The sequence below is a fragment of the Macaca mulatta genome, chromosome 14, assembly GCF_049350105.2.
Source record: "Macaca mulatta isolate MMU2019108-1 chromosome 14, T2T-MMU8v2.0, whole genome shotgun sequence".
Taxonomy (NCBI): Eukaryota; Metazoa; Chordata; class Mammalia; order Primates; family Cercopithecidae; genus Macaca; species Macaca mulatta.
In genome coordinates, this window is record NC_133419.1 from 32,663,780 (window position 1) to 32,687,394 (window position 23,615).

The 23,615-nt window shown below is 38.9% G+C and overlaps 2 protein-coding genes across 4 annotated transcripts in view; one reads left to right on the forward strand and one right to left on the reverse strand.

Annotated features, from left to right (window-relative positions):
* Positions 1–2,283, forward strand: part of CCDC73 (coiled-coil domain containing 73) — a 130,451-nt gene extending 128,168 nt beyond the window's left edge. Inside the window, exon 17 of the mRNA XM_077964884.1 lies at positions 1,523–2,283. Within this exon, the coding sequence (XP_077821010.1) occupies positions 1,523–1,732 (210 nt within the window). The 3' untranslated portion in view covers positions 1,733–2,283. The remainder of the gene's footprint in view (positions 1–1,522) is intronic.
* On the reverse strand, positions 2,052–21,267 carry EIF3M (eukaryotic translation initiation factor 3 subunit M). 3 transcript variants are annotated; one of them, XM_015114571.3, is made up of 11 exons: positions 21,167–21,267; positions 17,973–18,105; positions 16,390–16,528; positions 15,667–15,790; positions 15,175–15,269; positions 10,919–11,002; positions 9,858–9,957; positions 8,820–8,901; positions 3,662–3,805; positions 2,712–2,772; positions 2,052–2,246 (listed from the first exon to the last, which is right to left on the reverse strand). In XM_015114571.3, exons 1-11 carry the CDS (start codon positions 21,206–21,208, stop codon positions 2,126–2,128), a joined length of 1,125 nt encoding a protein of 374 aa, XP_014970057.1. In that variant the 5' UTR covers positions 21,209–21,267; the 3' UTR covers positions 2,052–2,125. The 3 variants fall into 3 exon arrangements, with proteins under 3 accessions (XP_014970057.1, XP_014970059.1, XP_077819238.1); XM_015114573.3 differs by lacking the exons at positions 15,175–15,269; positions 15,667–15,790; XM_077963112.1 differs by lacking the exons at positions 15,667–15,790; positions 16,390–16,528; positions 17,973–18,105.
* Positions 21,268–23,615: the final 2,348 nt, after the last annotated feature.

Sequence of the window (23,615 nt, forward strand, 5' to 3'; positions counted from 1 at the left end):
TAAAGGTGAGAGGATCACCTGAACCGGGGAGGTAAGGCTACAGTGAACTGTGATTGTATCACGGCGCTCCAGCCTAGGTGACAGGGTGAGACCCTATCTAAAAAAAAGGCCACCATAATTGTTATTTTGAAAACAATTCAGTATTCCTTTTATCTATTGTTTATTTTTGAGAAAGGGTCTCATTCTGTTGTCCAGGCTGGAGTGCAATGGCATGATCTTGGCTCATTGCAACCTCCACCTCCTGGACTCAAGTGATCCTTGCACCTCAGCCTTCTGAGGTGCTGGGACTAGTCGCATGCCACCATGCCCAGCTAGGTTTTGGTAGAGATGGGGTTTTGCCATGTTGCTCAGGATAGTTTTCAACTCATGAGCTCATGCAATCCACTCGCCTCAGCCTCCCAAAGTGCTGGGATTACAGGTATGAGTCACGATGCCTGGCCCAGTATTCCTTTTGAAGAGAACATTTTATCTGGGAATCTCTCAAAAATATCAAAGATTGTTTTGCATGAAATTAACTCAAATTGCCGGGCACAATGGCTCACGCCTGTAATCCCAGCACTTTTGGAGGCCAAGGTGGGTGGATCACGAGGTCAGGAGTTCGAGACCAGCCTGGCCAACATGGTGAAATCCCATCTCTACTAAAAATACAAAAATTAGCCAGGTGTGGTGGCACGCGCCTATAATCCCAGCTACTCAGGAGGCTAAGGCAGGAGACTCACTTGAGCCCGTGAGGCAGAGGGTGCAGTAAGCAGAGATTGTGCCACTGCACTCCAGCCTGGGTGACAGAGCGAGACTGTCTCAAAAAAAAAAAAAAAAACACAAAAAAAACTAAAATTAATTTTTGGTAGGGATAAACTGGAAACAAATATTCAATAGTAGGTGATAAATCATCAAACATCCATAAAAGGGAGTATTTTGCAGCCACAGACAATTGTTTATAATGACCTAAGAAACTGCTCAGAGGAAAATACATAAAATTCTATAGAATGATCAAATAGGCTAAAAATAGAAAAAAAGGCTAGCAGCAAATAATACCAAAATGTCAACAAGCCTCTCTGGATAAGGGATTACTAATGATTTTTAGTTTCTTTCTACTTTACTCTATTTTCTAAATTTCCAGTAAGTATTTTAACATCAGAAAAGAACCTTAAAATGAAAAAGTTATTTAACACACTATTTTTAAAATTACCCAATACAGTGTCTTGAAACCATGCCAACTTCCAAATATCTCACTGCTCCTTCCTGTTTCTTCAACAATGGTGCTCTAAAGCATGGGAGGAAACATGAAGTAAAAGGCAGTTTTTGTACACTTTACTTCCGTTACATATTAGAGATTTTGAAGATCTACTACATAAGCCTATACATTCACATTGTATAGTTTTCTGGTGCCACAACTACTAAGGTAGTGAAAATCAGCCAAGAGATGGTGGTTTTACCACATACTCATAACTGCAGAGGCTTTACAGACTCTTTAAAGTCTTTTGTATAATTTCAAAGGTAAAATTAGTTTGGTCTTTCCTAGGTGAAAACAAAACCTCTGATAACAACTCCGCTACAAAGCCATTTACAGGCAATCAAGACTAAAAATACTTCTGGTGATGATGACTGGGAGAGCCTCATTACAAATCAACTAAGTGAAACTGAAAAGTTACTAACTTTAGAAAATGACAACCAACCAAAAAAAAGAAAAGCAGAAGAGATGTTGGAAAAAAAAAAGATTAAAATAATATAGATAAGTGCTTTCTGCAGTGAAATTATATAACTGAAATGCTGGTATAGTTTTTACTAGAATAAAATGTAACTCTATAGTTGTCTTCACTTTTCCAAGTTTTTCTAATGTGAAGAAATTGTATTATTCTACTTCTGTCTTCCCTCTGTATATTATCCTTTCTTTAAAGTGCTCATTGCTTCTTCAATATCCTTTTTTTACAGAACAGAATTTATGTATTGTATGACAGACATTGTGACACTTTGTAATTTATTACTTCATATCCTCTGGAGTTTGCGACTTTAGTATAAATTTGAGACAATAACTGTCCAGACTAGGCAAATTTTTTTAGTTTATAATGTTTTACTATGATTTTGGGATTTTTTTTCATAGAGCAAAAATTATAAGCATAAAAACTCAGGTATCAGAAAGACTCAAAAGGCTGTTTTTCACTTTGTTCAGATTTTGTTTCCAGGCATTAAGTGTGTCATACAGTTGTTGCCACTGCTGTTTTCCAAATGTCCGATGTGTGCTATGACTAAAAATTGAAAAATTAAACACAGTGTTAGTCAATCTATTATCCTCTGGTATTTTTTTTTATAATACTACAGATTTGAATCCAGTTAAAAGCAATATTAAATATACACGAGACATAGTTTAGAATTGTAAAAGAATTTAAGAATTACATAATTATTTTAAAAAAATCTTTACTATATTGATCCTAAGCCTTCTAATTCTCCTGAACAATTATATAAAGCAGACATAAAAGTCATTAGTATTCTAGCCAATGCTAAGCCATTAAATGAAATGTGCTGGAAAATAGGACTCTTTCATTAAATAAGCTAATCACATTCAGTCTGAACTTTAATAAAATTATGATAAATAGCAACTATTTAACTACAGTCAACTGATAACACCACCTTGGTTCTCTAAACATTTAAGTGAAATAATTGAAACAAACTAAATCGTTCTATAAAATGCCACAAAGCATTAAATATCTTACCTGACAACTACTTTTCTCTGGGTCTGATCAATTTTGCAGTAGACCATTTTAGTTCTTACCGCTGAAAAAAGATGTTTTACATTGTATGTTATATGGAAAATTTCCAAGAAAAATAGCTAAGGTATGAAAACTGTGACCAAGTGAGCCATAATAAAACTTTACACTGTTTCCCAACACTGCACACTGACTGTTTAAATCTAATAAGCAAAACAGTATGAGGCAAGCAAGTGGAAGGTCATGCATTTCTCATATGGCTGCTGGGATCATCTATATTAAATAAATATTGCATACAGTTTTTTGGGTTTTTTTTTAAAGTATTCTAGGTGTTCTTCCCCTACCATCTCATATAGGGAAATAAACTAATTTCCTACTAAGTTATTACTTCTTTATAGAAGACTTAGATCATTAGGGGAAAAAAGGTCAATAGTTCTGTATCTTTTATTAATCTTAATTACATAATCCCAACTTTCAAATTTAAAAAACTCAGATAAAACTCCTGAGCAGTTAAGTTGCTTTATAATCCAATTGTTCAGGAAGAAGTTCTTTCTAGGCTCATCATAAAAAAACTGGTAATGGTTAACACTTGTAGATAACTTACTATGTGCCAGGCACTGTGCTTTACCTGTATTAATTCATTTAATCCTTACAACCACAAATGAATCCCTACATTCCTGTTTCACAAAGGAAGGGCCTGGTCTTAAATCCACGTCTTAAAACCATAATGGTGTATTGCCTAAGTGTCTTTCTTCTAGGTGATTTCAAGGGATAGAATACAGCAGTTTATATTTCTACTAATTTTTACCCTACAACAAATACATCCACTAATCTACTAAACACACATCTGCTACAAACAAATTTTTGTTGTGTAAGGTTCAGTTTCCAGATAAAAATCTTACTATGATCCATGTAGATGAGAAATTCTAGAAATAAATGAAAATGTTCTGTCTTACCGTCAATAACAAATGCTTCAACATCATCAGCCCCAATCTGAAGTTCTTGCTGCATTGTATCAAAAGAAATTTCTTTATTCTCCACTGCCATTCCCATAAAAGTAAGTAGTCTCATTTTTGCCATATTCTGTTCATGTAATAGGCCTACATAACAGAATAGTGAAGCCTGATGAGTGTTCATACTAATTAAAGAGCTGCACTTTTAAAGAAAACTTAAGGAATTACCCAGTCCTGATCCAATTACATCTCATGTTAAGCTGCGGACATTATTTTTACTTTTGTAATTGCAGAAATTATTGTGTGGGCACTTACACAGAATAATTTTGACAAAGCTTCTTATATTTATTTGCAAACTATAAACTGACTCCATGGAGTATTAAAAATAATTTTTCTATAGTACCATAGGTGATAGATTCAAAGTTAAGAATGGGCCATAAAATGATTATTTGTAGACCCTAAAAGTTTTGTACATTTTACATTTTTAAATAGTTATACATTTTAGGAGATAAAATCTACAAAGTACATTTCATAAGAACAATTTCTATTTAGTTAAATTACCTAAGCTTATTTTTCGCACTAATAGCTCTTCATTTAAACACAGAGGATTTCTCATCTACTTACTAGTTTTTTCTGTGTTACTATTACTGGTAAACGTGAAGTTTTAAAATATTTTCACAAACATTTTCAGTTATGAAAACATTCCATTTTGCTTCAGGTCACTATTTAAAACTCAAAACTACTTACAAATCAAAACTCTTGAAGTGTGTGTGTCATTTAACATTTATAGGCCAAAACAGTTAGTACTAGATATAAAGAGTACTATTAACAGTGATAATTGTTCTTTATAAGGCAAAAGTAGAAAACTGCACAAATAATTCAAATTTTGCATTATAATTTCTTTTCTTTTTTTTTTTTTTTTTTGAGATGGAGTCTTGCCCTGTTGCCTAGGCTGGAGTGCAGTGGTGCTATCTCGGCTCACTGCAAGCTCTACCTCCTGGGTTCACGCCATTCTCCTGCCTCAGCCTCCCAAGCAGCTGGGACTACAGGCACCCGCCACCTCGCCCATCTAATTTTTGTATTTTTAGTAGAGACGGGGTTTCATTGTGTTAGCCAGGATGGTCTTGATCTCCTGACCTCATGATCCGCCCGCCTCAGCCTCCCAAAGTTCTGGGATTATAGGCGTGAGCCACCACGCCCGGCTTGCATTATAATTTCTAATGAAATATGCTGTTATAATTATTCAGATAACAATGTGTTAGGCCTAGAAGAAAACTTAAGGAATTACCCAGTCCTGATCCTTTCACTAAAAACAAAACTAGGGAGCAAAGAGATTAAATGGTGACTTATCGTAAAAAAGTAGCAGTGATAGGCCTAGAATAGGTTCATTTCTAAAATAAAGGGCTAGAAACTTTAAAAATTAGGAATCCTAAATATATAACCTAGTCCTAAGAGCAGAATTCTAACACAATATCATATATACTTGTTTTGATGCTAATTTATTAATTATAAAACCAAGTTTCTAAAACTAATCTAGATTTACATGTTCCTTTTCACTGAACTTTTACATTATGTAACATCAGCAAATGATCAATCAAGTGCCCTCTAATACATTCAGAGCTTCAAGTCTGTATTGTTTAAAAAGTTATCTCTCTAAACACTCCATAAATAAATTTTAAGTTTATAACATTCCTATATTAGTGGAAGATTAGGGAAGCCCATTAACACAGGGCATGATCATCTGTTAATTAGCTATAATTATGATACAGGCTTCCTATTTGGCACAGATTCAACAAAAACATGGCCATCATAACTCAAATGAATGAGGTACACAACTAAGTATTGCTAACTGGGTTTAATGGAAATCTACAGGCATCAAGGAATCAATTAGTGCACATTAACCCTAATTAACAAATGCAAATTAGATGCTGATTAACTTTCTGAAGCAAAAGGTAACAACTGGATAACACCGGATTACATGTGAACATGTTAGGGCAATTCAGTTGACACAAGATAATGCTACTGTTGGCCTAAGTTGTCAGTGTTAATAAAAGAAAATGTTCTGACAAACTGATTGCAACTTGTGGAATCTAGATAGTTGTCACTAGGCTTTCAGCTGTAATAAATGTTTAATTATACAATTAAAAAATATACACATTAATATAAAGATGTTTTCTGAAAAGCAGATAAACAAATTTCTAATAGAATACTGATGTGCACAGATGTTCAAGAAATGTAAGGCAAATGAAGGAATTTGAATTCTGGTTGGCACAATAAGCAATGTTACGAATTTTTTCCTATCAATGAACAAGTATTCAAGATTTTTTCAAAAATTCCTTAACATTCTCAGTTCTACTGGCATAGACAGACAATTCTTTCAATATGATAAAATGTAGACAGACAATTCTTTCAATATGATAAAATGATAGAAACTTCTGAAATCTGTATTATTTTAAATACTCCTAAAATTAAATCTATTTTACTGTTCATCTTTTCTACAGTTACAATCTTACCATAAATGAAAAAACTTATCAGAGGAACGAAGATTATTTCTAGGCAGAATTCCATAAAACCGTTATCTATTTTACACGTGAAAACTTGCATCTAAAAACACTTTAAATTGATGTTTAAACTAACTTTAAAACAGAGAACCAAAGTTAAAACCATTAGGACTCTTGTTCTGAAAAATCAAACTACTAAGGCAGTGCAGTGTGAGTTAAAGATTTTGTAGGAAGCCGTGCTTTGTTTCATAAAACTAAAATACTATCTTCAAGGAGGAAGTCACAGTGTGCTGTGTTGTATTTCAATTTTAAAGTTATAAAAAATCTAATTTATGGAAACATTTATTCATTACTAATATGTCAAAACCTTAATGCAGTAATAAAAAAATGTGCATCATTGAGCAATTTCTGCATTGTCACTGACCCCTGTCTTAAAATGCTGCAATATAGAAAACCCAATTTTAATGCATGCAATAGCTTATGAACCAGTGCTCCTTTGAAACAGTCAATTACACATCAATGGGGGAGTGTCAAAGTGTTAATTACTACTCCTTTTTCCTTGGTGCGTAAATAAAGAGGTTGCTGACATTAACATTCCATCACATAGCTTCATGCCACAAAACAAATTAACTGGGACAGAATGTGGTTTTCTGGGTCTAGTGCACCTGGCAAAGCTTTATACACAAACACACATCTACTTTATCTTGGTGTATTTCAAATGCCTTATTATGTTCAGAATAAGTCAATCTTCCCCAATTCCAATGGAGGCACATAATTTACAGGTGACAAACATTTATGATTACCAAATTGAAGACTAAGTATAATCAACGTAGATCATACATTCATCTGTATCCTCAAGAACCAGGAAGACTAGTCTCAAAAAACAAAAAAAAAAATTCAGTCTTAATATGGAAAATATAATCAATCTCTAATGTATTTTGCTTATTGCCTAGTAGGAAAACAAAGCAGCTTAGCTTCACAGTTGACTCCAGTGTAAAACAAACTGGTAGTTTACAACATTTAAAACCTGTTCAACTGCAGATTTTCTAAGTTTTCTCTTTGTATTTTAACATGTTAAAAACATGTTCCAGAAGGAAATTAAAATATTGAACATATATAGGGTTTGCTCAATAAGATTTGATTCAATTTGACAAACATTTCCTGAACTCTGATATGCTACACAAGAAAATTCAAAGATAAAAAAATAATAAAGACTATGCTGTTTTCAACAAACTGCAGTTAGAAAAGTCTTACTATCATGTAAAATTACATTTCCATTATCTAATTCCATCTTTCAGATCTAACTGGCAATACTATATATACTTCTGTGATTTGTTAATGGCAGGGGTATCCAAGCATAAAATACTACAGTAGAGGGGGAAGAAACTATTTGTTACCATTCTGTGGCTATGGCTTAAAAAAAGGAACCAAAAATACAAATAACCATATATCTAAGGAATAAGGTCTTCTACAAAGAAACAATATTATTTTAAGAATGTTTAGCTTAATAAAGTACCTTTAATCATCAAATTTTATCAGCTCTTAAAACATTTCTGAAAGTTACCATTATGATCAAAGTAATGGTAATTCTTTCAGTTGCTTTTCTGCTCACTCCCCCATCCCTAAATTTTAAAAACAAATGTACCAATGGAACCATTTCTATCTCAATCTTCTCCAAGCACCCGATTCTTGCTGTAACTTTACCTCAAAGAATTCTGGTACAGAAGAGCTGGAAGGGCCTAAAGTTCAGCAAGCTCTTAAATGAGACAAAAAGGGTCCAAGTTGTTTTCTCTTTTTCTTGTGGAGACGGAGCCTTACTCTGTCTTCCAGGCTGGAGTGCAGTGATACGATCTCAACTCACTGCAACCTCTGCCTCCGGAGTTCCAGTGGTTCTCTTGCCTGAAGCTCCTGAGTAGCTGGCACTACAGGTGTGTGCCACCATGCCCACTAATTTTTGTATTTTTAGAAGAAATGGGGTTTTGCCATGTTGGCCAGGCTGGTCTTGAACTCGTGACCTCAAGTGATCCACCCACCTCAACCTCCCAAAGTGCTGGGATTACAGGGCGCCAAGTTGTTTTCTTTTTTTGTTGTTGTTGAGACGCAGTCTTGCTCTGTTGCCCAGGCTGGAGTGCAGTGGCAGGATCTTGGCTCACTGCAACCTCCACCTCTGACCCTGCCTCCCGGGTTCAACCTCCCAAGGCTGATTCTCCTACTCAGCCTCCCGAGTAGCTGGGACTACAGGCGCCCGCCACCACACCCGACTAATTTTTTTGTATTTTTAGTAGAGACAGGGTTTCACCATGTTAGTTAGCCAGGATGGTCTCGACCTCCTGACCTTGTGATCTACCCGCCTCAGCCTCCAAAGTGCTGGGATTACACCTGTGAGCCACTGCGTCCAGTCCCAACTTGTTTTCATACTCCCAGTTTCATTCTCTATCACAAATGCCACCTCCTACACCTTCTTGGTTTCTGATTCTCAATTCACTCTAAGTAATATTTTAAACTACCTATTTTTGTGCTGTTCTATCATACACGACTCCTTTTAGGATTATCTACAAATAAGGCCACAACCATACTTGCTGGACCACACAGTACATAACTGTTAGTGTAGCATGTTCCCACCTCTGTCTGTGCCTCAAAGAATAAACCCCAAAACTTACCAAGTGAATCAATGAAGTCTTTATTATTCTGATAAAACTTGACATATGATGCCAATTTAGCACTCACAAAAATGGTTAAAAGCTATACAGATAAGAGACAAAAAAGATACCATCAATACAGAATTAAGATTTAAGATATTTTAAGATATTGTAAGATATTTTAAGACACTGTAAAGATATTTTAAAGATACTCCTACATTTTGTTCAATGCAGAAATATCATTCTGTTTCATCAAATTACCAAACCATCTGCTTTCATATGGCTCACTTTTAAAATGAATCAATAAATACACTGAGCTCTAAATTATCCACACTGAAAGATGGTGGCTAATGGCATAGTCCAGATGCACAACAGTCCAAAATATATTTATACTTGCATTTGAAAAATGTTCATGTGTTTTTAAATATCAGATTTATCTTCCTAAGTGGGGCTAGGAACAATATATATGTAATAAAAAAGAAACTTGTATTATCTAAGTCTATAATGGTGAGTAAGTGAGAAGATGAAAGAAAGGGAGGTGGCCGGGCACAGTGGCTCACGCCTGTAATCCCAATACTTTGGGAGGTCAAAGTGGGCAGATCACTTGAGGTCAGGAGTTGGAGACCAGATCAACATGGCAAAACCCTGTCTCTACTAAAAATACAAAACTTAGTTGGGTGTGGTGGCATGTGCCTCTAATCTCAGCTACTTCTCCTGGAGGTTGAGGCAGGAGAATCGCTTAAACCAAAGAAGCAGAGGTTGCAGTAAGCCAAGATCATGCCACTGCACTCCAGCCTGGTGAGAGTGAGACTCTGTCTCAAAAAAAAAAAAAAAAAAAAAAAAAAAAAGAAAGGGAGGAAGAATAGGACTGTGCTCAGTGGTTGGAGAAAAGCTGGTCTTAAATATGTCTGTTCCTGATATAAAAAGAATAAATAGTTCTTTATCTTTCCGTATCTTGCCATTAGTCACTTTTATTAATGCAAAGAAAAAGAGTCCTGCTTTTCTTTGGAAAATTTAGGAAAGGAGAACATTTTTCACATTAAAGGATAAACTACTTACATCATGAATAAGCTCGCCTTCCAAAAACTTGACTGGTTTTAAAGTAAGAAGGTGGTCAAAAAGAAATGCATTTGGGTCTTTCAATGCTCGTACAATACACCTTAATTAGAGAACAAAAAATGTAAGCTCAGGGTTTTGAAATCCTAGCTTTTCACTGAGTTTTTGCAGATCATAAAATATACTTAATTCAGTAAAATATCTAACAGTCCAAAACATATATACAACATTTAAAAAGTTACAGGATAGGGTTAAGACAGGCCAATAAATTTATCAGGTTCATCTGTTTTAACAAAATGAAATATATTAATTGTAGAAAAAAAACACAGCTGGAGAGAAAGCACCAAGGTAATCAAATAGCAAGCAGCAGCCAGAACCATATGCCAGACACTAAGTGCTTCACTTGCCTTATATCTCATTTATTCCTCCCAACAACCTAGGAGACAGTATTAACCATGCCCCCTTTATCAACTATGAAGCAGCTCAGAAGTGCTAATTAAGAGATGGAGTAAGAATGTGAATGGAGGCAGTCTGACCTCAAAGTCAAGGACCTTTACCACCAACTTCCCTTTTTACCAACTCCTATCATGTAGAGGTTCACACAAAGTAATGACCACGTAAAGAAGTTTCACAATCCTTATTACAAAGATTTAGAAAACTGATTCTATTCTTGTTACCAGTTAGATCTAAGACTGTTAAAAGCCCTTATTCTCATTAGCAATGGGTTAATTCTTGGCAAGCCATCAACTTTCCACCTATAAGCTTTAATATTAAGGTTAATTGGCCCAAGATTAGGTTCTAATTCTTGGGTTGGGATCATTATCCCCATACCAGCAATACCCCCACCCAGTAAACACCATGCAGCTATTTCATATTCAAGCTACAGTTCTTCCAATATCAAACCTTGAATTTTAGTATCCACATTAGAATCACCAGCAAATGCACACTATCAAACGGCTCTGGATCACTCATGGTTGCAAACACGATTTCAGTTACATAATTTAATACTGTAGCTCACCTCTAAACTGCTGACAAACCCTCATTAGAGTAACGTTTAACAGTACCTGTGGGCATCAACGCGAGCCTGGGAAGCATTATCCTCTGTGTAACTTCCAAGCAATTCCACCATGACTTTTGAAGCAGCATCACTAAAAAGAAATACTGCTTTAGGAACTTGAAAGTATTACTGCTATTCATTCGTTTAAAAATATTTTTAAGAGGTAGGTAGTGTGCTGATGACATATGTAATGGTGACTAAGAGAGACAAAATCCCTGTCTATGGGAAAAGTCATGAAACTTTCCTTTTAGTAGGAAAGATGGACAACTAGGAAAATAAGTGCTATGAAGGAAATAAATGGTGATGTAATCAAAGCAACAAGAAAGGAAAGGCTACTTTATGTACAGTGAGAAAGCAAAGTCTCCCTCAGAAGAGATGACATGTAAGCTGAGACCAAAAGGATGTAAAATATCCTTTTCTTGGCCATGAAAAGAGCTGGGTTCATGAAAGGTGGGGTAAGATGACTTTCCAAGCAGAGGGAAGACCAAGTATAAAGGCCCTAGGTGGAAAAAAAGTTTTGTGTCCCAGAAACTGTTAGGACAGTATGGCTGAAGTTGAGACAAGACCAAATATTTAAATAACTCTACTTAAGATACCCTTCCAATTAAGTTATTCTTACAGTTAGACAGATGATCAGTTCTCACTGCAGTAAACAGGGCAAAATAAATGCAGTCATTCAAACTTGACTTTTAGAAAATGTTTATCTTTACTCCTCATGACTTCCTTTAAACTGTGGAAACTTTAGCTTATAGAAAGCTTTGTTAACGAGGAGGAAGAGGTTTTTTTTTCCTTTTTTCAATTTCTAAAAATACTTACTCCCCATATCTGAGTTCAACCTGGGCAAAATCAGCAGGAACTGTATCATTTATTTTAAAATGATAAATGCTATCTAAAACTTCTCTCAAAACTAAGGTTTACTAAGATTCAGAAATATCACTATAAGCATGGCTAAGTGGTAACCTACAACTTATTCTTCTTTCTTTTTTTTTTTTTTTCTTCGAGACAGAGGCTCGCTCTGTCGCCCAGGCTGGAGTGCACTGGCGTGATCTCGGCTCACTGCAAGCTCCACCCCCCGGGTTCACACCATTCTCCTGCCTCAGCCTCCCGAGTAGCTGGGACCACAGGCGCCCACCAGCACGCCTGGTCTCGATCTCCTGATCTCGTGTTCCACTCGCCTCAGCCTCCCAAAGTGCTGGGATTACAGGTGTGAGCCACCGCGCCCAGCCAGTAACCCGCATCTTAAATGTAGTGATACAAATGCCTAAGCACAATGGCACGTGCCAATAGTCCCAGCTACTCAGGAGGCTTGCTTGAGCCCAGGAATTCAAGGCTTTTTGCACTACAATTGCACCTGTGAACAGCCAAATACCCACTGCACTCCAGCGTGGGCAACATGGTCACACCCCGCCTCTAAAAATAAAAAATTAATATTGAACTCAACCTGGAAGAGGCCATGATCCACAGGAGCCAGAGCAGCTGAAAAACTTGTTTACTGGTGGTCTGAGCTTTGAAACCAGAGATAGTGGTTTTAGAGAATATTTTAAGAAATTGGAGCACACTCACAGGTTGTGTGGTAATCAGACCCCCAAACAAAATGTTCCAGAGACTGTGGCTTTGTGACTTACTCTTGTGTTGAAGAGGTGGATGCAGCAATGTGTGCTCGATCACACAAAGCTGAGGCATGCAATGGAACCAAAGACAGCTGTAGAGAGAGTTCTGGGAAGGCCAGCGCCCATCCAACATTTGTTGGTGATGTTAAAGAAGATACAGAAGAACATAATTTGAGAGACTACTTTGCAAAGTATGGCAAGATTGAAACCACAGAAGTTCATGGAGGACAGACAGAATGGAAAAAAGATAGGATTTGCTTTTGTAACTTTTAATGATCAGGATACAGTTGGTAAAATTGTGGTTCAGAAATAACACTCTATTACCAGGCGTTAGTGAAGTGAAAAGGGCCCTTTTTAAACAACAGATGCCGTTGTAGAGTGGATCTAGCAACTTTATGGGTTGTGGAGGAAACTCTGGAGATGGCAGTTTTGGCCATGGGTAGAAACTCTGGTGGAAGAGGAGGCTATGGTGCTGGGGTGGTGGCAGCAGAAGTTGTTATGGAGGAGGGGTTGCTGGATATAATGGATTTGAAGGTGCTGGTGGCAACCACAGCAGTTGTCCTGGTTTTGATAGTGGGGGCGGGTATGGTGGTGGTAGATATGGTGGCAGCAGTGGAGGACATGATAGTTACAATGAAGAAGGAAATTTGGGGAGTGGTAATTATGGTGGTGGTGAGAACTATAATGATTTTGGATATTACAGTGGACAATGACAATCAAATTACGGACCCATGCATGAAAGGGGGCAGTTTTGGTGGATAAAGCTTGGGCAGTCTCTATGGTGGTAAATATGGTAGCACAAGGTTCTAAAAACAGCAGAAAAGGGCTACAGTTTTTAGCAGGAGCACAAGCAAGGAGAAGTCAGAAAAGCCGCAAGTTGCTTTGAGGCAATCATCCAAATGCATTGGAGGAACTGTACAAATCTGCCACCGAGGAATGATGATCCACAGTCAGAAAAGTTACTGCAGCTTACACAGGAAAGCCTTCCCTTGTTCAGGACTGTCATAGCCAAAGTTTGCAAAAAGTGCAGCTATTCATTAATGCGGTGTAGTGTCAACTAGATGTACATTCCTGAGGTCTTTTATCTGTTGTAGCTTTGTCTTTTTCTTTTCATTACACTGGGTATGTTGCCCTGTAAATTATGGTAGTGTAGTGGTACCAGGAACAAAAAACTAAGGAATTTTTAACTTTTCAATAAAAATTAAAATGTATAATGATTTAACTATAAAAATGCAAAGAAAAACTTTTTAAAAAATCACATCTTACTCATTATCTTGTACCACACTGTAAGGACAGGTACAAGTCATTTTCCAGTTTTAGCAACCACAGTGTACTTCAATCTTCTCAGCTAAAGAAATTTTTAATCCATTTGAAGCACACATCATGGTGTCTGACATGTAAGGGCTTACTTACCAGTATCACCCTTTAAAATGCACAACAGACACCATGTGCATCAACCACCAATATAAATAAAGTCATGAAGGGGGCACCTATAAACGTGAAGCATTTTTACTTAACTGCTAGGCAAACTCTCAAAATTTTACTAATTAAAATATGTTAAAATATGTATTTTATGTGTTCTAAAGAAGAAAACCAACTCTCAACATTTAGATCGGCAGAATGTCAGAAATTTCATGTTTAAGCAAGTATCCCCTTCCAGTGCCCTACTGTGGATAGCATTTATCCACTCAGTGCCCAATAAGTGCTATCTTCTTGGGAATGCAATGGTTAGCAGAGGTTCCTTGCCTTCACTTAGCCTACAACTTTACTTTCAACCAAGGGTGTTAAATGCTAGGATACAAGCAGAGGGTGCTGTAAAAGGGAGGCACTAACCGAAATACGAGGGGTGTTTCTGACAGAGGAATGAAGCTGACTGTAATAAGACTACTTAGACAAGGGGTAGGCACACTTTCTGTAAAGGGCCAGAGAGTAAATATTTTAAGCTTTGCAAGCTGTATGGTATCTGTCGTAACTAAACTCTTGGCAAAAGCAGGCACAGACAATATGTAAATGAATATGCATGGATGTAATACCAATGTTATGGACCCTGAAATCTGAATTTCATATAATGTCCATATATCATGAAATACAACCCTTTCTTTGATTTTCTTTCTCAATCATTTAAAAATGTAAAAACCATTCTTAGTACACGGGCTATACAAGAACCAGGGCCACCTCCTGGTCCAGACTGGCAAAGAGCATGGTGCTTTTATACCTGACATAGGCTCGCTATGTCTAGGGTGTGATAAGCAAGAGGAAGGACATGGGTGGAGAGAGGGAATATTTTACATTAACACAAAGTTTTTTGTAATCTGCCACTGCACCATCCAAAAATGATGGGATGCTTCACCACATTCACCAAGCTCATGCTACAGGAGTAGGTTGAAGCCCATGTTGGAAAGGCCCCCCATCCCTTCTTTTTTTAGGAAAAAAAGCCAAATTTCACTTTTTAAAAACTTCAAAGATGAGTGAAAACTACTTCTAATCTTTATAGTTATCTTTAACTTAGTAGGTCAAATTTATAGAAATAGATTTAGAGCAGCTCTGGAGAACAGAGTAAAGCAAAATTACTGGCCCTACTTCTCTTTAAAAAACATCCCCACCTACTTATACTGCCTGTTAAGTTATAAGTTAGTTCATTACTTTTGAATACCTCTTCTTACAATCCACAAGGGCCTCATAAAGTAGTCTTAAAAGGGTGTGCTTTTTTTCAGTTGTGAGATTCCAGTCAGAAATCCATTTTCTAACCTACAAGAGATTGACAAAAGGAGAAAACTGAGTAACATATTTATTATAAAAGTACATTTCTGGCCGGGCATGGTGGCTCACGCCTATAATCCCAGCACTTTGGAAGGCCAAGGTGGGTGGATCACCTGAGGTCGGGAGCTCGAGACCAGCCTGACCAACACAGAGAAACCACGTCTCTACCAAAAACACAAAATTAGCTGGGCATGGTGGCGCAGGCTGGTAATCCCAGCTAGTCAGGAGGCAGAGGCAGGAGAGGTGCTTGAACCCTGGAGGCGGAGGTTGTGGTGAGCTGAGATTGTGCCATTGCACTCCAGCCTGAGCAACAACAGTGAAACTCCGTCTCAAAAAAAAAGTACATCTCTTATAACCAGAACAACTATTCCACACGGTAACTCACTTGATCCAGCTCAGTGGGAATGTACTGGATGGCCCCACAAGATGCTGCCACTTTAATAAGGCTGCAATACACTGTATATCTTACAGGAGTATTCTTGTCCATCCCATGGAAAAGGTTGCTTAACCTGGTTAACAAACAAACAATGTTTGAAATCAGCAACCAGTTTTAAGTTGAGGTTAGCTCTCACCACAAACCTGTAGCAGATACTGTTAACAACTTCATATTACAAAGAAAGAAACTAGGGCACAGAAAGGTCAAGCCACTTGCCGAAGGTCACAGCTAATAAGAGCCACAGCTGAGAGTCAAGTTCCAGAATTCCTGCTCTGAACCATTAAAAGTTAGTAACATGAGCCAGGTGTGGTGGCTCACACCTGTAATCCCAGCACTTTGGGAGGCCGAGGCAGGCGGATCACGAGGTCAGGAGATTGAGACCATTCTGGCTAACACAGTGAAACCCCATCTCTACTAAAAATATCAAAAAAAAAAAAGAAAAAAAATTGAGCCGGGCATGGTGGCAGGCACCTGTGGTCCCAGCTACTCGGGAGGCTGAGGGAAGAGAATGGCGTGAACCCAGGAGGCAGAGGTTGCAGTGAGCCGAGATCACGCCACTGCACTCCAGCCTGGGCGAAAGAGTGATGCTCCGTCTCAACAACAGCAGCAAAAAAGTTAGTAACATGAAAACAGCCCCTTGAAAAACCGAGTTTCTTTCAGATTTCAACTTACAACTGCAGTCTCAGAGATGGGCGTTCACCTTCGCGAAATTTGACCAGCTTTTCACATAGGCTTTCAATCAAAGCTTCTTGCTTGTCTGGTTCCAGGATCAAGAGTAGGGATACCACACTGTTCATCACACTTTCAACATCTACACAAGTATGGATAACAAAATCAACAGTGATACTACAATACTCAATGCGTCTAGTTAAGTATGTATTTCCAGTGTTTTAATACAATGAAGACCATCAAATATAAGACACTTTTGCATTCAGAAAGCAACTTGTATATTTTATTAAAGAGGAAGGAAATTGTTACCTAAGATGTGGTTTCTTTTTTTTTTTTTCAGATGAAGTCTCGCTCTCTCGCCCAGGCTGGAGGGCAGTGGTACAATCTCCACTCACTGCAACCTCTGCCTCCCGGGTTCCAGCGATTCTCCCGTCTCAGCCGCCCGAGTAGCTGGGACTACAGGCGTCCGCCACCACACCTGGCTAATTTTTGTATTTTTAGTAGAGACGGGATTTCACCATATTGGCCAGACTGGTCTTGAACTCTTGACCTTGTGATCCACCTGTCTTGGCTTCCCAAAGTGCTGGGATTACAGGTGTGAGCCACTACACCTGGCCTAAGATGTGGTTTCTAACTAGGTAAAACAGAGACTGATTTACATGTATATAAAGTTTCAATTTTTACTGTCATGATATTCAATCATTTGGAAGTTACTGGTATGATTTGGGGCTAGGATATTTTCTTAATTAAGGAAAACTTTGTATATACATGTAGGAAATCAGAAATTAAAGCTGTCAACTCTCTGCTTGAATTAGTTATTTTTAAGTATTACAGATATTAATCATATCCCAAATTTAATCTCTAATTTTTTCACATATGTGCTGCTGAAATCAGCATCCAAGTTTGATCTCTAAACCTTAACTAGAGATTTCTGAACTCACAATTCTGAAAATTTCCCATTCTATCTCAATAAATAGGAAACTGGCCTAGTAATTAAATGGCTATTAGATTACTTGAAATTGTATCCCATTTGATGTTAATCTAAAATTTATGAACAGGAAAGAGCTTCATTTTTTTCTTCATTTTATTCTGAGATTATCAGCATTTAGTGTAATAACACTTAAGAAATATACCTGTGTATAAAATAGAGGTTTTCTCAAAATAGGTTTACTTTATAGGCATAATAGATTACACAAACTGAAAGCATGTGTGAAGGTTAAGATTGAAAACAACGGTGCTTAGAGCCTGGTTAACAGTGTATTGTATAGTTGAAATAGCTAGAAGAGAACTGTTGAATGTTTCCAACATAAAGAAAAGATGTGTGATATTCCAGTTACCCTGGTTTGATCATTACACATTGCATACATGTATCAAAATATCACCTGTGCCCCCAAAATATGTACAACCACTACCCATCTATTTAAAAGTCCTTAAGTCTAAAATTCAAAACATATAAATACAGTCAGCCTTCTGTATCTGAGGGTTCCAAATCCTCCTTGCCTCAGATAATGAGGGACGACTGTATAATTCACAAGAAAAATTCAAAAGATTTTATTGGGAAATATTAGAAAAAATTAAAAACAAACCTTTATCATCCTCCTTCAGACACACATCACAGGCTTCAATAATTTGAGCTAAATCAACATGAAGTCCACCTTCTGAGTTCTCTTCTGAAATCTCAGCTCCTTTAGATTTCAGATAAGCACGAAGCTCAGCAGCCTGTTGAGGATTGCTCTATTATAAAACTGACTATAAATGACAAAGCACAATCTCAAATTCTGTCCTCTTTCTGAAAAACTAAAATGCAAATACTGTATTCCACAACTATTTCAAATAATGTTGAAGACTCCTCCCTCACCTCATCCATCTTGGCAATCCCACAAGAGCCACAGGTTTTCCTCCATGAGGTCCAGTGGCTCCTTAGAGATGCTACAGCCCCCATGGATTACCTTCAGATTTTCTCTCATGTAGTCCGCACCCTGCTGGACTTCCAGCACACAGCAAAAACCTTTTTGATAATATAACCCAAAGGGTTTGGTGGGGGTGTGGCTGTTGGGGAGAAGAAATCAATCTGACTTGGCAGATTTCACTTTTTTGAAAGAAATGAACAATAGTATTGCTCTCAAGTACACGAATTAACCACGGTTACTAGAAAAGTTACAGACATTACCTTGGCAAAAGGGTAATCATTTGTTAATTAGTTGAGAATCTATTTGAGATAATAAGCATTTTGGTTCACAAAAGGGTAATGCCTGTGAATGTTGCCTTAAAATTACATCGAACTGCCATCTACTATGCAACTAATCTCTTAGAAATGCATACCTGAGTCAGCATGCATCTTCAGACCTATAAAAACACAACTACAGTACCACATTCAGTCACTTGGACATTTCCTACCCTACTACCAAATTATATACATCTATTCCATTTTTCTTCTGGGACTCTACCTATGGCAGCCAAACAAATGAAGACTTTTTTTTTTTGAGATGGAGTTTTGCTCTTATTGCCCAGGCTGGAGTGCAATGGTGTGAGTGGAGTGGCGCAATCTCGGCTCACTGCAACCTCTGCCTCCGGGGTTCAAGCAATTCTCCAGCCTCGGCCTCCCAAGCAGCTGGGATTACAGGCATGTGCCACCATGCCCAGCTAATTTTGTATTTTTAGTAGAGGCAGGGTTTCATCATGTTGGTCAGGCTGGTCTCGAACACCTGACCTCAGGTGATCCACTGGTCTCCCAAGTGCTAAGCCACCGTGCCCAGCCTGGTTTTAAAGATAATTAAATGAGAATGTGCGACAGGAAGATGAAAGGATACCATTAGTAAATGCACTGGCATTACATTTTCTAGACCAAGCCAAAAAAAAAAAAATCAAAACCATCAAGATTTTTAAACCCCCAAGTATGTTTAGTTGCCTCAGGAAAGTATTAAACCTGCAGATTTGACGGTACTATCCTTTCAGGTAACAAGCACACAGTAACTTCATATAGGAGTTGGTATTATAAGCAAGATTTAAAAAAGAAAACAAACTGTCGCCATGTCAGAGAAAACAAAAATACCACCAGAAATTATGCTTCATGCTTCTCTATGGAGGAAACAGATACAAAGCAAACTTTTTCTAAGAGTTATTCAACCACGTTTCCTGTTTTTCTGTCATCCTCACTGCCACAAGTGGTTATGGAGCAGCATAAGCAAAGGAAAACAAAAAAAGATTAAGAATTCCATTTAACTCTAACCAAGCTGAGAATTTGACCAAAGTTAAACTAATCCTGAGCAATTTCATATTTCCCTGAAAGGACTGGCTACAATGCAACTGATGTTACAAGAACAGAAGCATAGCCTGAGAAGACACTTTAACATATGATCAATGACAAGAACTTTCTCCATTCACAAATCCCTTCGTATGTTAAAAAAAAAAAAAAAAAAAAAAAAAATCCAAACACTTTCTCAGTTAACCTAACAGCCAACTGTTGGTAACATGCTTCCATTTCTAATCAGGTATTTTTTTTTTGTCTTTCATATCTTCCTATCTGTGTTTAACCCCCTCCCCATCCTTGATCTTTTCTCCGCCTTTTACATTTTCCCTTCTTACTTTGCTCTTCTGAGCATCGGAACTGCATTCCTACCATGGGGGGGAGGGGTAATCACTCCCTCCCGCAATTCTGTAAGTTGTCTTAGACATGCGAAGTTTATATGATATTCAATAATTTGGAAGTTACTTCCATGTTAGTAGAGTAACAGAAATAAAACGACAAACTTGGACTTCACAGAAGAGTTTTCAGTTAATACAAAATTAACTTAAAAGAATACCATGTCATGTTTAACTCCCAATTAAGGTTAAACTTTTGTTGTGGGGAAAATGAGAACCATCAGCCCTGTATACCAAAGAGCAAACGCCAAACGGGAAATTTAAAAATATCAGTATGGTCCATCAGGTGTATGCCTCACAGAATTTAAGAGGTGAACTGACACCATACTTCCGGGGTACAGAACAACTCTCACCCTTGTACAAGTAGGAATAAAAAGCAAATATAAAATACGGGTCGTCTTCGCCTGTGATCGCACAGTAATACGGGGATTCTGATCTTATTTTATTATTTTTTTTTTTTTTGAGAGGGACTTTCGCTCTATCGCCCAGGTTGGAGTGCAGCGGCGAGATCTTGGCTCACTGCAAACTCCGCCTCCCGAGTTCAAGCGATTCTCTCGCCTCAGCCTCCACAGTAGCTGGGACTACAGGCGCGTGCCACCACGCCTACGTAAATTTTTGTATTTTTAGTAGAGACGGGGTTTCACCGTGTTAGCCAGGTGGTCTCGATCTCCTGACCTCGTGATCCGCCCGCCTTAGCCTCCCAGTGTTGGGATTACAGGGGTGAGCCACCGCGCCCGGACTGGCATTTTGATCTTTAGCACAAAATTACTTTTCCCTATCCTGCTTATGCTGACTACAGATTCACCACCTCCTACTCCGGACGTGGCTGCATGTGAGGAAAGGAAGCCGACATCATTCCTAATCAGTCTAAAAGTACTATGTCGTCAGAAGTGAGTCCCGACGCGGACCAGGAAGCTAGCGGTGGAGCGTCGGGACCCGCGCTGGGACGGCCGGCAGGCGAGCTGGTGCGAATCGAGGCCAGGAACGCGCGCCCCAGCCACGCGGCCTCCCCATTCTGGCGTGTAGGACAGCTGCGGGTGTCAGCCCCGGCCGCCCCGGCCCAGGCTCAGCAGCGGTCCCTCGCGCTACTGAGACATCCCCCACCCCACTGTGGCGGCACCCGCAGTCCAAGGCACACCTGATCTTCCTCACTGATGTCGATGAAGGCCGGGACGCTCATGGCGAAGACCCGGGCACAGCTGACACTCCACTCGCAAGACCACGCCGACCGGAAAAGGGAACTGGACCGCGCTACGCTGCCGCGCAACTGTTTCCGGGTCACCCTGTGCGGGGACCTGTTGGGGCGGGGCCTTGAGAGCCAATCCTACCGCGCGCTCTTGCCGCGGAGCGCAGCAGGGCGTGGCGTACGCGCTCGGGCTGGCCTAGTAGGTGGGACTTACTGGGTCTCCACCCAGCGACGCTTGTCGCGACCTCCAGGTTCCCGGCCCGTGTAGCTATCTGCTTTGATGTTGCCTCCCGCTGGCGCCTCCCCAAGTCCACCTTCCCTTGAAATGTTAAGCTTATTGGGTCTTACCAAGTATGGATGGGTTTGTGTGGACCTGGAACTCTCCTGTACTGCTGTTGGGAACATAAAATGGTGCAGTCACTTTGCAGAGGAGCGGCGGTTTCTCAAAAAGTTCAGCATCCACCCAGCATATGACCCAGCTATTATACTAAGTATTTACCCAAACTGTGTGTCCTTACAAAGACTTGTACAAGAATGTTCACTACCGCTTTTAAAAAATAGCAGCTTTGGCTGGGCGCAGTGGCTCTCACGCCTGTAATCCCAGCACTTTGGGAGGCCGAGGAGGGCGGATTACTTGGGGTCAGGAGTTGGAGACCAGCCTGGGCAACATGGCAAAACCCCGTCTCTACTAAACATACAAAAACTACCCGGGCATAGTGGCGTGCGCCTGTAATCCCAGCTAGTCAGGAGGCTGAGGCAGGAGAATCGCTTCAATCTGGGAGAAGGAGGTTGCCGTGAGCCCAGGCCGTGCCACTGCACTCCAGCCTGGGCGACAGAGCGACACTCCATCTCATAAAGTATAGAATTCAGTAGTTTTTTAGTATTTTCACAGTTGCACAGCCATCACCACTTTAATTTTAGAACATTTTCATCACCCCAAAAAGAAACTACCCATCAGCAATCACTCCCCAGACCCCGGCCCCACCCCTCGCCAGACCCCCTGGCCCCACCCCTCTCCAGGCCCCCCTTCTCCGTCCCCACCCCTCTCCAGACCCCCTGGCCCCACCCTCTCCAGACCCCCTGGCCCCACCCCTCCCCAGCCCCTGGCAAACACTACATTTTGTCTCTATGAATTTGCCTTTTCTGGACCTTTCATGTAAGTGGAATCACAAAATACACAGTAGCCTGTCTGACTTACTAAATTTAGCATAATGTTTTCAAGGCTTGCCAATGTATCAGTCTTATATTCCTTTTTATTGCTTATAATACTACATTGTTATGGATATACCACATTGTGTTGATCTGTTCATCAGTTGGTGGACATTTGGGTTGTTTCTATTTTTTGGCTATTATGAATAATGTTTCCATGAACGTTAGTGCACAAGATTTTGTGTGTACGTATATTTCTCTTAGGTATGTACCTATGAGTGGAATCAGTGGCTTATATAGTAACTTTATGTTTAGCTTTTTTAGGAGGCAGTTTCCAGAAAGTTAACACTTTATTTTCAATAGCCAAAAAACAGGAAACAACCCAAATGTTCATCAACAGATGAATGAAGTGGATCAAGAAATTGTTATACATCTGCTTAATGGAATACTGCTGTGCAACAAAAAAAGATGAATTATTGATACATGCAAAAACACAGATGAATCTTTTTTTTTTTTTCAGTCTCTCCAGCCTGGGTGACAAAGTGAGTGAGACTCCATCTCTTAAAATAAAAGTTTGATTTTTGTTCTTTAGTTGACAATCCCAAAATAATTTTGCTCAGTTAAGGAAGCCAGACATACTGTATGATTCCATTTATATAAAACTCCAGAAAATAGAAACTATAATGGCAGCATTATAGACTGCTGTTGCCTGGGGGCAGGGACTGGGTAAAGTGGAGGGAAAGATGGATACAGAGGGGCTTGAGGAAGCTTTTGGGGGTTATGGATGTGTTCATTATTTTGATTGTGATTGTGTCATGATTGTATACATATATAAAATTTTTCAAATTGTGCAGTTTAAAAATGTGCAGTTTATTGATACCACAATTATACTACAATATAAAATAAGTGCCAAGCAAAGGAAAAAAACAAAGTTGAGGGGACAGAGGACACAAAACATCTGGCTAGACTAAATTTGAAAGGATTCATTCTTGCATGGAATAACCTTAACAATGTGGAAACTGAAACTGAAGGCAGGGAACCTGTGTCATGTTCACCCTGCATTTCCACACCCACCTCAGTGCCCAGCCCACAGCAGATAGTCAACAAATACTAGTTGATTCTGAAGGAATAATCCCTGGGCTCCTCCCCTCCAATTATTATTGCAAAGTTCGAGGAATACAAACTCAAAAATACAATACCATTTTATCAAATATTTAAAAGACTTGTCTCTTTTTTACTATTGTTATTATTA

Excerpts from the sequence above, each read along its gene's own strand:
- EIF3M (XM_015114571.3), bottom strand. The coding sequence starts at position 21,208 with ATGAGCGTCCCGGCCTTCATCGACATCAGTGAGGAAGATCAG. Across the intron at positions 18,106-21,166 it reads ACATCAGTGAGGAAGATCAG|GCTGCTGAGCTTCGTGCTTA; the intron begins GTGTGCCTTGGA and ends AATCCTCAACAG. Across the intron at positions 2,247-2,711 it reads CAGAGAAAAGTAGTTGTCAG|TCATAGCACACATCGGACAT; the intron begins GTAAGATATTTA and ends TTCAATTTTTAG.